We start from the raw sequence: 13,141 nt of genomic DNA on the forward strand, positions 1-13,141 counted from the left end.
TATATCAGTTCTTTAAAATATATTGTGGTATGGTATGTGAACATTTAAAAAAATTTTTACCATGTTCAAGGGTAGCATGTAGTCTCTCTTGTGAAGTTTGTATTCTCTGTGAGCATATTATTATTCAGGTGTTATGTTAACATTTGTTAACCTTCTATTTTAGTGAGAAATATTATTTTAGTGAGAAATATTTCTATTTTAGTGAGAAATATTTAACATTTCCAATGAACACTGTCAACTTACCTATTTCTTTATCAATTTACCTATTCTTACCTATTTCTTCTTACCTATTTCTACATTCTTTTCAGCTCTTGATACACTTTGAATCTATACTGTTAACTGCACATATGTTCATGATACATATGACCTTGCTTTGCTGTTCATTTTACCAGCATATAAGGTCATTCTGTCTCTTTTCATGTATTTTTTGCTTGAATTCAGTTTTGTGAGATGTTACTATTGCTAACCTAGATTTCTTTGGTCCAGTTTATCTAATATATCTTGTTCTCCTCTTTTATTTTCAACCTTTCTATGTACTTTTGTGTTAAACATGTCTTTTGTAGACAATATATATTTGAATTTTCTTCCTAAAACCTAATTTGAGCATCTATCCTTTAATTTGTGAATTTAAGTTCTTTAAATATATGGCACTTACCATTATATTGGGACATTTCTTCCATTGTATTTCAGTTTCCAACTATTTTACATGCTTTTTAGATTTTTCTCCTTTTCATTGGATAGACAGATTTCTTATGCTGTTTAAGGCACTGTATGTTCTTCCTGTTGATGTCTTAAACTTCTCAGCATGCATTTCCTCCCCAACAAAATAGAGTATTTTGGAATTTTTCAACACATTCCCACCACCCCTTATTTAGTTCCCCTCTCCTCCAATCTTCCTACTTCATTCATGTAGGTATCATTTAGGATTTTAGCTATTGTTTGTTTTACATAATTTCCCCCTTTTCTTTGGTCCTTACTCTTTTAGACAATAATGAATTGAAAATTTAGCCAACGTTTCCTCATTTGTTAAATGCAAATAATCCCACTTTCCTCACATGACTTTGTTGGGAAGCAGATGAGAGGAGGTACGTAAGAGCACTTGGTAACATGTAAAGAATTACACGGATAAATTGATCGTCATGCAGAAGGTGGATTTTATTGCAAGGCCTGGCCATTTTTTTAAAGTTTATTTATTTATTTTGAGAGAGAGAGAGAGAAAGAGAGCAAAGAGAGAGACAGAATCTCAAGCAGGCTCCAAGCCATCAGCACAGAGCCCCACACGGGGCTTTAACTTACAAATTGTGAGATCATGACCGGAGCTGAAATCAACAGTCTAACCAACCAAGCCACCCAGGCACCCCTTTCAAAGAGTCTTTTCAATCCCCTTTTCAAAAATCAGAATGAATGTTTCCTCCTTTTCTTTCACTCCATTGCACTTTGTTCCTTATGATTGACAGATGTCTGTATGTGTTACCAAGCCTGCCCTCCCTAGAAGGCTCCAGAAAAGGAGATGGGTAGTGTATTTCATCAGGCTTAGCACACTGAGCAGGGAAGACCTAAGGTGAAAGCTCTGGTATGTTGATGGATCGTGGAAGGCAGGGTGTTGTTGGAGTTACCATTTGTCAGCAAAAGAAGGGAGAACCACGAAGTTGCAGCTCTTTAGCAGAAGCAAGCCTGGCATGGGGACAGCGAGCTCGCCAATGTAGTGAAAGCTATTTCTCAATGCTATTAAGATGAAAATGCACTATTACACCATATGGCGTAATCTAATGGTGCCTCCCTTTATTCCTTCCTAGGCTCATATTGGCAACTTATTAACATCAAAATTCTTCAGTTACAAGGATTTTGATACTTTATTGTATACCTGTGCAGCAGAGTTTGACTTTATGGAAAAGGAGGTAAGATGTGATTTCTAGTTTTCCTTCCCCAGGTTCTGGTCCACTCATTTTTCATAAAGGGCGCTCCTGTTATCTCAGACTCTCCTCTGTGCTGTTACCTCACTTGGAAGGAAAAGGAAAGTGATGGTTTACAGGAAGATGTTCCTACTTACATTAGTACAGCACCCTGAAATGTATGGTCTTTTCTCACTTTGATAATTTGGAAGCATGCATTCAGACTAGCAATAGTTTTTTGAATGAGTAAACACAGAGGCATTTCAAGATGCCTCTTTTCAGGGACAACATTAATTCAGTGACGCTCCCGAGCTCTTACATTTCCATTCATTCAGTGGTTGTTTGTTGGAATAATCTCATTGCTTTGAAATATCGTTGAGTTTGAGTTTGTTCATTCCAGCAGCATTTTTCTTTCTAAAACTGTATTCAGACGTTTAAAAGGAAATCAGACAGTAGTGTGGTGGATTGGGAGATGGAAGTCTGCAGTAGTATTCGATGTTGCTGAACACGTGACTCTCATTTTGTTCTCTCTCATAGCTTACTAGTTTCTAGTAGTGTGCTGCAAAAAGATATTGTGAGGACCAAATGAGACACAGAGGACAGTACTTTGATATTTTAATGATATTTTTTATAAAATATTATTTTGCAGTAATCAGTGAGCTGGTTTGGTTCAACAAACACATATATATGTGTCTTTTTTAACACCACCCATGCGGCCCCAATTTATTATGATAGTTTACTATCTGTGAAACATTTTCCTTCAGAGCTGTGTGTGTGTATATATTACACTGGTCAACGGTACTTTGTTGACACTTTCATTTTCCTCTTGCTCCCCACTGGGTTCCCTCTGTGTCCTGAGTTACACAGACCAGTGGATGATAGTGCCCCACACTGCAAAGTCCTTTCAACCAGACTTTCTGAATTGGGCATGTCCTGAAGATGTCCTCTTTACTCCAGTACCTACCAGTCTTCATTCCCAGGTTCTGGCAAGTTTTGACATATAATGGCTAATAAAAACTGTATGAGTGAATGTATTGAGCCCACTGAAAGAAAGGAAGGAAAGAGTATCTGCAAGACATTAAAATACGTATTCACAGCAGCTCAAGACTCCTTCAAGCAAGCGGTAAAGGAAGTAGAAGGTAAACACCAGAAGGCATTAGGACTTGGTGGAAGTCCTCTGACATTAGTTAGATACACATGCCGCTGTCACCTGAGAGTAAGAACCATCGGGTAGGTGATAGAAGAAATTGCTTATTGAGGCATAGCCTGGCTTCAGTTAATTTGAAGACAGTAGCAAAGCTGTTTCCAGCCTGCCATTCCTCATCTCCATGGGTATCTTCACAGGGACCGTGCTGTAGAGACAGAGTACTGTGCCAGCTCGGAGAGTGCATCCATTGTTTGATACATCCATACGGTGGGGAAAAGGGCACAGTTTAACATAATGCATATGAGAATGATTAATAGATTTGTCTGCATGTAACTTAAAACATCTGACATTAAATATTGCAAAAACTAAAAGGCAAATGACTAAGTGGGATGATTTTTGCCATAAATATGACAAGTGAAACTAGGGATTAAGGTAGTGAGTATAGGAGATTGTCCAAATCAAGAAAAAATTTCAGAGGACTTGGGGTGCCTGAGTGGCTCAGTCGGTTAAGCATCTACCTCTTGATTCCAGCTCAGGTCGTGATCTCACGGTTGGTGAGATCGATCCTGCATCAGGCTCTGTGCTGGAGCGTTGAGCACAGAACCTGCTTGGAATTCTCTCTCACCTCTCTCTCTGCCCCTCCACCCGCTCTCAAAATAAATAAATAAACATTTAAAAAAAATTTACCGAGGACTCTTACCCTTCCCCATCACAAAGAATACATCCCTACTCCCACACACCTATGCAGAAATAGGTGAAAGGTGGGAACAGACAACCCATTGGGGAGGAAATTGCAATATATTCACATTGACCCAAAATGTGAAATTGGTTGTTTCCTTATTATTTGTTTGTTTGCTTGTTTATTTTGAGCGAGGGGGAGAGGCAATGAGAGAGGGAGAGAGAGGATCCCAAGCAGACTCCACACTGCCAGCACAAAGCCCGATCGATGCAGGGCTCAAACTTATAAATCCTGAGATCATGACCTGAGCCAAGATCAAGAGTCAGACACTTAACTGACTGAGCCGCCCAGGCTTTCTTTAAATTGGTTCTTTATTTTCTCTGCATTTTTTAGTTTTTACAATGAGCGTGTATAACTTTTATGCTTAGACTAAATCCAACAATTCATAGAAGTATTAAAAGAACTTGTAATTCTGATATTGCACACACATGTTCACCTCTCTCCCTGTGTGGTTGTTTCCCTTGCATTTGTTCTTCTGCATACACTCTGGTGGATCTTTTGGTATTGAGGAAATTGTATGATTTTGTTTCCTTTGTATTAATACTTTCATATATCCACTCCAGTCCCTTCTGTTGGTTTCCTACTGAGAAGTATATTGAACTTAGTTTCTTCTTGCCTGGCCACTACTCCCCCCCATTTCTATTGTAATACTATAATCAGTGACGTTATTTTACTTCCCATGTACTCTCCCCTCTGACCCCTGTTTTAAGAGATCCATTGTATCTGAATTGTCTACACATGTAACCACTCATGCTACTCTGTCACAGTTATATCTGTTATATCTGTTACATCCTCGTCATAGTTCTGTAGGTTGGTGTTTTTAACACTGTGTGTTCTGGCATTGAAGCCTCTCCTGCCATTTCTCTATTGTGTGAAGCTTGCTCTCCAACGGATTCCTCAGGAAGGGCCATAGGAACAGTAATCCCTGAGTTTTTACGTGGTCGAATATTCTATCAGTGGCTTATTTTATAAGTGAAATTCTGGCTAGATTCAAAATCTTTGGCTCATGTATTTTTCCTTGAGTGTCTTTTTAAAAATATTTATTTATTTTGAGAAAGAGAGAGAGAGAGAGAGAGAGAGAGAGAGAGAGAGAGAGAGAGAGATACACCCAAACAGGCTCCATGCTGTCAGTGGGGAGCCTGACTTGGGGTCTGAACTCATGAACTGTGAGATCATGACCTGACCCAAAATGAAGAGTCAGACGCTTAACTGACTGAACCACCCAAGTGCCCCTAAAAAATACTTTTAAAACAAAGTTTTTGAATGTATTTTTAAAATTGTTTGAATTCTTCATTAAATTGTTCAATACTTTTAACACAGTTTTGACACATTGCCTTTTTAAGGTAAACACCTGTATTTCACACCTTTTCTTATATTTATCGTTAGTTGTTGATAGCAAATGTCTAAATTTTAAATGATAAAATAGTTTTGGTTATATGATTTTTGCCTAGACATAGGTCTAGACAAAGACATAATGTAAAATTTACAAATTAGAAATAAGTATATTTTAAAATATTAAGTACTATGCAAATGCTTGTAAATAGTAAAATAAAACCATAAAAAATCTTTTAATGGGACTTCTAACTGAAGTATGCATTTTGGGTTAATAAATTATCAAAATTACTTTCTAATACAGAATAACAAGTGAGAAAATTGGACTAATGAGAGGGAAAATCAGAAAATACTACTTTGTAAAATTAAAATGTATCAGTGTTTTTAATATGATTAAAGCTAGATATCTCTTGATAAACATATTTAGGAAAATGTACATTATTTAACTCAATAATATAGTATTATTTTTGTGAAGGTAAATGTTGGTGGTAAGCAAATCAATTGCAATTTAGAAATTTCAAGCCCAGAATTGTTTAAAAGTGTGACTTCAAATGATTGAAATATATATAGGATTGCAGTGTGTAAGGCTTTGGTATTAAATGTTTCTGTAGCTTTTTCTCTGTTATTAAGAAAATGCAAAAATGTTTTTATTTCTCCTGTAAACATTGGTCATTACTGTGTGTGTGTGTGTGTGTGTGTGTGTGTGTGTGTGTGTGTGTGTGTGTGTGTCTTAGTGTGTCTTAGTGTGTCTTAGGATCATGGTTACGATTTTTATCCCCCACCAAATGTACAGGAAATGCTCATGCTGTTTAAAGTTAGAGTCCTGCTGACCTTGGGCAAATGTTAAGTTGAGCTCTGTAGTTGGAAAAGCTGTGTACAAAAAGTGAACAGTAATCTTCCTAGTCACATTTTATACTTACCAGTGTTCGTGTTTTCAACTCAGCATTTTAGGGATGTTTGTTTCTATGGAAATGCATCTTCATTTTTACGATGGGAGTCAATGGGTATATTGGACTGATGCTCATGTTTCTCTGCTTATACTTTTTGAAATGAAATTTTGTCTGAAAATAGTTTCCTCTCACAAAACCTCTCTTTGAATTGCAGACTCCTCTGAGGTATACAAAGACACTGCTGCTTCCAGTTGTTCTGGTTGTGTTTATTGCAATCGTTAGAAAGGTATGTTGATTTGATTACTTAAGAGCTCTTTTTTATAATAAAACACTTTGTTGTTTCTATCCTAGTAGTTAAGTAAACTAGGTTACACGTTAATATGACACAATACATCATATGGATTTGTTGAAATGTTTTCTGTATTTTCTTAATTACAGCCCTTGATGAACATTATAAACCTTAAAAATATTCTATCTGCCAGCATAAAATAGACATAGGAAAAGGATGGCTCGGGTTTTGATGGTCATGCATTTTGAAAGACATGATCAGAGAGACCATATTGACCCAGATACAGTTATTTTTGTCTTTGTAAGTTACTACTGACTGACTTTTGACTTTATGTAATATTTTCTAAAATATTTAATGTATGCCTTTCTAAGTCATTTGTGCAGTTCTCACTAACTCCTGGATTGAGTTTATTATTATTGATCAAAAGGAAAAAATAGAATACTAACAGTGTATTACCAACATCGATAAAATTGTTAGACTTCCAACTTGGCTTTGATAATGAAATTCTAAGCCCAGATTTAAATCAGGTCATGGAAGTTCCAATCTTTAGCAAAGAGCAGGTGTGATACTCTCTTTTTTCTTGTAAGAGTTGATGAATTCTGTAATTGCAAGTGTTTTAAGAGAATAAATAAAGATTAATCTATTATCAAAAAACAGATGATAGATCCTAAAAGTTTTCTGATTTATAGTTAGTGATTTCTGGGTTAACAGAATATCGTGTATTTATAGAATATTCTGTACTATGGTTATTGTTCACATTATATATTTGTACTCTCCCCAGCCATATCACGTGTGTTATTTCACCTGCTTATTTGACAGCTCTGTACGGTACACAGATATTGCCCCCATTTTGACAGATGCAGAATTAGAAGATCATAGAAGTTGTTACCAGCCTCACATCATGTCCATAAAAAAGCAAGGAAGGAATAAGAATCAGACTCTGCACCTTTCCCTCCTTCTTGGGTGTAGTGTAGCATTCAGCTTTGTAGTTGCACAAGCTTTTCAAATCTAATGAGTTTGTGGTCAGTTTCTGCTATATGCCAGGCTCTGTGCTTCCTTTGCACTTTTGCATACTTCGTGTAGGTGTGCACCTAGTAGGTAAATCAGAAAGTACCAATGTTGGCAATCCAGAATCCATTAAAAAGGCAGTAACCTGGATGGCTAGAGATGACAAAAGCAATTATATCAGGTTAAAAAAGCTGAGATGTTTGATTTAAAGAAGAAGGATTCATTTGGACAAAAGATAATTATTTTCAAATATTTAAAGCCTACCCCTTGGAAATACGATTACACTCATTCTGGCTCCTTAGAATTATGGCCAATTCTACGAGGTTGGACTTTGGACCAGAATTGATCTGGACTGACAAAGTGTTGTAGATTCAAGCAGCAGTTGGGTGGTTCTTCCAAGGGCTAGATTAAAACGTGTGAGCAGTGTCCAAGAGGGCATCCATACTGGGGATAGGATTTCAGATTAGATGACCTTCCCTGGCTGCTAACTGTGCAAACCCAGTGTTTAGTTAGTTGTGCTTATCAGTGTCTGAGGCAGTTGTCCGGGTATATGGGGTATATGTGCATGATTAAGAAGAGGCATTGCTAGTGACCTTGGCATGGTGGAGTTCACTGAATGTGGACTGGAAGCCAGAAGGTCAGGTTTCACGACCTATTAATGCTTCCTAGTTGTTGTCCACCTTCCAGGAGATCATCTAATCCATCTGAGCCCATTGCTCATGTACGAAATGAAGATAAGAAAATCTATTTGAACAGGGTTGTTGGGTATTAGGTATATGATCAAGTACTGTACAAATGTAAGATTAGGTTGTTGTAGTTATTATTTCCCGAGTCATCTCTTATCCCTATACTTATATTTTTAAGTAGAGTTTGAAAATTTAGAAGATACTTTAGTTACAATTTTGTTTTTCCCAAAACAACTCTTCCTCAGTGTTAAAAAATCTATTTGCAGATTATTAGTGACATGTGGGGTGTCTTAACTAAACAACAGACACAAATGAGGTAAGTATGCTATTAATCATTTTGTTACATTATCTATTAAATAGATATCTACAAGGTATTAATTTTATAATTCATGTGGTATGGTACACTCAACATTTGATCATGGATGTTTTCGATTGTTGTCATTCCCCTTCTTTGCTTTTCTCATGATCCCCTGTCCATGCAGAGCTCAGTACATTACTTATTCATACCTCAGATTCCATCCATACAATCTGATATTAGGCCTACACATAATCTGTACTTGAAGGACACAGCTTTGTGCTTCAGTTTATCAGGGAAAATAAATTATTCTGTTGTTGGTTTTAGGACCAATGGACTGGACTGCCTTTTGAGAGAAGAGCAGGGAAATAGAAAACTGATTCCCTACTTTACTTTTTACACAAAATAAATTCCAGATGGAGCAGAGATTTAAATGTAGGAAAAAACCCAAAACCCCAATATTAAGCAAGAGATTATTTTAGGACTCTTAGGATGAGAGAGGCCTTGTTAAGTATGACATAAAACCTGTACGCTAAAAGGAAAGTCTTGTAAGCATTGTTCAGAGAAAAAGACAAATTGGGTACAATAGTCACAATATATGACAAAGGACAAATGACTCATGTATAAAGGACTTCTGTGAATTAACAGGAAAAATGCTAAAACCCTGTTGGAAAATGAGTGAAGTACACAAAAGAGGCAATTGAGAGAAAAATAAATTCTCACTTTCCCTTTTCCCACCACACTCATGTCCCCTGAACCTCCTTGCTGCTCTGTAACCTTGGCCATTGCTTCCTGCCCGGCAGTTTTGCACTGTTTGTACCCCAAGGCTGTAATTGTGCCTCTGCTCCCCACAGCTTGGCTCTGCATGTGCCCAATTCCTTTAATTCTTGTTTAAATGTTACCTCCTTCAAGAAGCCTTTCCTGACCATCACTTCCCTGTAGATTCCTTGTCTCCTGGCTTGTTATTCTTCATCATGTGCCCTTATCTTCCTCTCTCCGCGTTTATCACCATTTATACTTGAACATCTCCTATGGCACTGCCATTCTCCCCCACATCTCTCTTCTCTGATCACGGTGTCTTTGTACTTAGCCCATTAAGGACTACTTCCTACTATAGGGTTATGCACTATCTTTCTCTTTGCCTCAAGTGCTCTTCCTGAGGGTTGCTCAACCTCAAACTCTCTGCTTCTTCAGACCTTGCTCAAATGTCACTCAGTGACCCCATTGATTGCTATACGCCTTCCCCATCACCCCCTGCATCTTTTGCCCTGTTTTCACTCTCTCCACGGTACTTCTCACTGTTTGACAAATGTTTACTTACTTGCATTTTGTTTCTCCCTTTACTATATGTAAGTTCTATGAGGGCAAAGATTTTTTTCCCCATCTTATCTACTGCTGTGTCTCCAGTGTCATCGGTGCTCAGTGGGATTGAGGATGGATAGGTTTGTACCTTGTAGTCCTGAGGGGTTCATTTTAGTACGGAGAGACAGATGATAATAAGAAACCAATAAATGAACATCTTTTAGGAGATAAAGCAGGGAAATGGAGTAGGAGTGATTATGGAGAGGGGTGGCACGAGACCAGAGGGAGATGCAGGGACCTCTAAGTGTACATCTTTTCTCAGGAAAATTAAAGCTGTCAAGTAGAACTAAAGAGGGAATTTTGTGGCTATTTGTATATTCCAGAACCACTGATGAAAAAATCTTTTATGTGGTTTCCTAAATTATCTCTATAGCAGCCCCAGCTTGGGGGGGGGGGGAGCTCAGGTACCCCTGGGGATGAGAAGCAGGGGAACAGAACTATGAAGTCTTCAGGGTTCCCTTCACTTCCCTCCCTGCTTTGGCAGGACATCACAGGGAGGTACCTGCTACACCACGGTGTCCCTTTTGTTGGCCCAGGAATTGTCCCTGTAGTCAAATGTGCAAGGTATGCTCCAAGGTCAATTTTTTAAAAATAAACTGTCTTTTAAAAGATTATGGCACCAGTTTGGGTTCATAACTTTGTAATTTTTCTTTACATATATATGTCTTTGGAATATTACAGAAATTGTAAAACTTGTATTTGTAAGATAAAAATGCAAATAATTGAAGTGCTTCAACAATGATTCAATAGTAATATTTCTTATTCCATTTCAGAAAACACCAATTTGATCATGGAGAGGTAAAGACTTAATATTACTAAAACATACTTTATTTCAATGTGTGTGTGTATGTATGTATATATATGTATATATATACATATATGTATATGTGTGTGTGTGTGTGTGTGTATATATATATATATATATATATATATATATATATATATATATACATACTTTCATTTCCAGTTTCTAAGTATTGGTATTTGTCACTAATCATCTTCAAAATAGGCCTGTATGTGTTTTTATGAGACTGTTACAAACATGACCATTCATTTGTTAAAACCATTAAGTAGGAAACCCATTTGGTCTGCTCTGATCATCCTCAGAAGATCCAGTTTATTGCTAAATGCATGTGGAGTGTCTTTTGCTTGACTGGAGATGGCTTTCCTCTCTACTCACCTTGCCCTGAGGCTTTGGAGGTGTGACTGGTTGCTCCTGCCATTTCCTGGTGGTTTCACTTGTTTATCTTTTTTTCTTTCTTGTTTTGTTTTGTTTTTACTTGAGATCTAATTGACATGTAACCTGATATTGATTTCAGGTGTATGGCATAAGTAATCAGATTTGTAGACATTGTGAGATGATCATCACAATAAGTCTAGCTAACATCCATCACCATACGTAGTTACAAAATAATTTTTTTTCCCCTGCGATGACCTTTAAGATCTACTCTCTTAGCAACAGCGTGGTGACTATAGCTAATAATACTGTATTGCATTTTTCTGCCTGGTTTTGATGGCTCTTCCAAGGCAGACTCTGGGATCTTAAATAGTACTTACTTTTGTTTACCGCTTTCCTGTGTTAATCTGATGGTATCATCAAGGTAGATTCAGAGATGTGGGCTTTGGTAACTATGGACTTAACCCTGAGCAGAATTCTAGAACAACTTGCTTTAGTGACTTTATCATTTTAGGCTTTTAATAAAATGGAAAGGTTTGAAAGCGAACTTGTAGACTCGTTTATTTCAGAAGTCAAAGTATTGTTGCGAAGCAAAAGTACTCTTCTGGATATTCATCTATTTCACAATATATTAAACTGTAGGAGTAAAAAATATTTTCTCTTTCTTTCAGCTAGTTTATCATGCATTGCAACTGTTAGCATATACAGCCCTCGGTATTTTAATTATGAGACTAAAACTCTTCTTGACCCCACATATGTGTGTTATGGCTTCTTTGATCTGTTCAAGACAGGTAAGATCGTTATGTTGGTGTTGTAGTTGCTATGATCACTTTACCCCAGCCTATGTCATTGAATGACCCTGAAATAATATTGAATAACTCAAAATTCTTTAAATTGTCATAAAGTTCTTCATGGACTTCTATTAATTGTTCATAAAGGGTAAGGGCCAAAACAGGTCATTTATCCTTCTAACTTCTAAGACATTCCTTGGCATACAACAGACGCTCAAATAGTACAGGCTGAATTCATGAATGATCCCTACAGATGTTGATAGAAACCAGAGCGTCATTGTAGAAATATTTTTTTGTTGTTTTGACATTCCTATCACAAAGAATTCTAGCCAGTGATTTCAAGTTACAGTTGCTTTCAAATAGATGTTCTTTTTCAGTATCAAGCTTAAAAACATATTTTTCTCATTTGAGTATACATTTGTATGCACATCCCTGCCTTTTTAAAATTTAGTGTAAGCCATTTTGGTTATTTGCTGCTTATTTTCCCTGGATAACTGTGTCCTTGCTCTGTATTCACAGATTGATGCTTCTGCATCGTGTCACCTTTTCATCAACCAATTAGCCAAGGTCCAGCAGCAGTACCTCTTTTAAATTTAACAAATATTTACTAAGCATCTATACCATACTCTAAGGATGAGGGTAGAATGGTAGATAGAAAAATCAAAAAGCAATAATATATATCTGCCCTCAAGAGGCTTGAAATCTAACTCTAAAGACATATAGAGAAATTAAGGAGAGAATAATAGAGGTAAAGTGTTATTATTGAGTGTGGACTACTAGAATGGAAAAATCAGCTAGCCTCAAGTTTCCCAATCAGAATGTTGGTGTTGTGTTAAAGAGGGACAGCTTTCTAGAGACCTACCTGTCTTGGTATGAAGCTGCTGTTCTTGATTCCTCTGGGCTGGGACAGGAAAGGAGGCTGGCAGGAAGCCTGCACCATGACTGAAGATAGAGAGCATGGCCCCGGGATGGCTTCACAGGTGTGGGACCTTTGCAAACGCACGAGGGCCCACACTCAGAAGGACCCTACATCTAGTTGGGTGCTCTTCTGTTGGTCTTTGGAACTTCTAAATACTTTTTAAATTTTTTTTTTCAACATTTTTTATTTATTTTTGGGACAGAGAGAGACAGAGCATGAACGGGGGAGGGGCAGAGAGAGAGGGAGACACAGAATCGGAAACAGGCTCCAGGCTCCGAGCCATCAGCCCAGAGCCTGACGCGGGGCTCGAACTCACGGACCGCGAGATTGTGACCTGGCTGAAGTCGGACACTTAACCGACTGCGCCACCCAGGCGCCCCTCTAAATACTTTTTAAACGAGAGACCCTACCTTTTCTTTTTGCATTGGGCCTGACAAATTATGTAGGTGGTCCTGGCCTTACCTGAAGCTAGAATTAGCACAAATTGAGAGAAGAACTTCTTAAATTATGTCCCACCTATGTAAGGCTTATGGTAAAATTCTTTTAATCCCCCTGGTCATTGTTGCTGGAACTTTTTCGTAGGATAATTCATCATTTATCTGTGACTCTACCAG

At 37.5% G+C, this 13,141-nt stretch overlaps 1 protein-coding gene and 1 long non-coding RNA gene across 6 annotated transcripts in view; one reads left to right on the forward strand and one right to left on the reverse strand.

Moving 5' to 3' along the window:
- The window catches only part of DPY19L1 (dpy-19 like C-mannosyltransferase 1), a 105,801-nt gene that overhangs the window by 81,248 nt on the left and 11,412 nt on the right, over positions 1 to 13,141 (forward strand). For all 5 annotated transcript variants that reach the window (XM_058724616.1, XM_058724612.1, XM_058724613.1 and 2 more), the window contains 5 exons: positions 1,797 to 1,898; positions 6,215 to 6,286; positions 8,250 to 8,299; positions 10,414 to 10,438; positions 11,489 to 11,608. In XM_058724616.1, the coding sequence (XP_058580599.1) occupies positions 1,797 to 1,898; positions 6,215 to 6,286; positions 8,250 to 8,299; positions 10,414 to 10,438; positions 11,489 to 11,608 (369 nt within the window). The remainder of the gene's footprint in view (positions 1 to 1,796; positions 1,899 to 6,214; positions 6,287 to 8,249; positions 8,300 to 10,413; positions 10,439 to 11,488; positions 11,609 to 13,141) is intronic.
- Positions 2,204 to 4,467, reverse strand: LOC131509150 (uncharacterized). Its single transcript, XR_009260318.1, has 2 exons — positions 4,215 to 4,467; positions 2,204 to 2,451 (listed from the first exon to the last, which is right to left on the reverse strand). It is a non-coding gene; the product is annotated as an uncharacterized LOC131509150 (long non-coding RNA).

The sequence above is a fragment of the Neofelis nebulosa genome, chromosome 4 (assembly GCF_028018385.1).
Source record: "Neofelis nebulosa isolate mNeoNeb1 chromosome 4, mNeoNeb1.pri, whole genome shotgun sequence".
NCBI classification, from domain to species: Eukaryota; Metazoa; Chordata; class Mammalia; order Carnivora; family Felidae; genus Neofelis; species Neofelis nebulosa.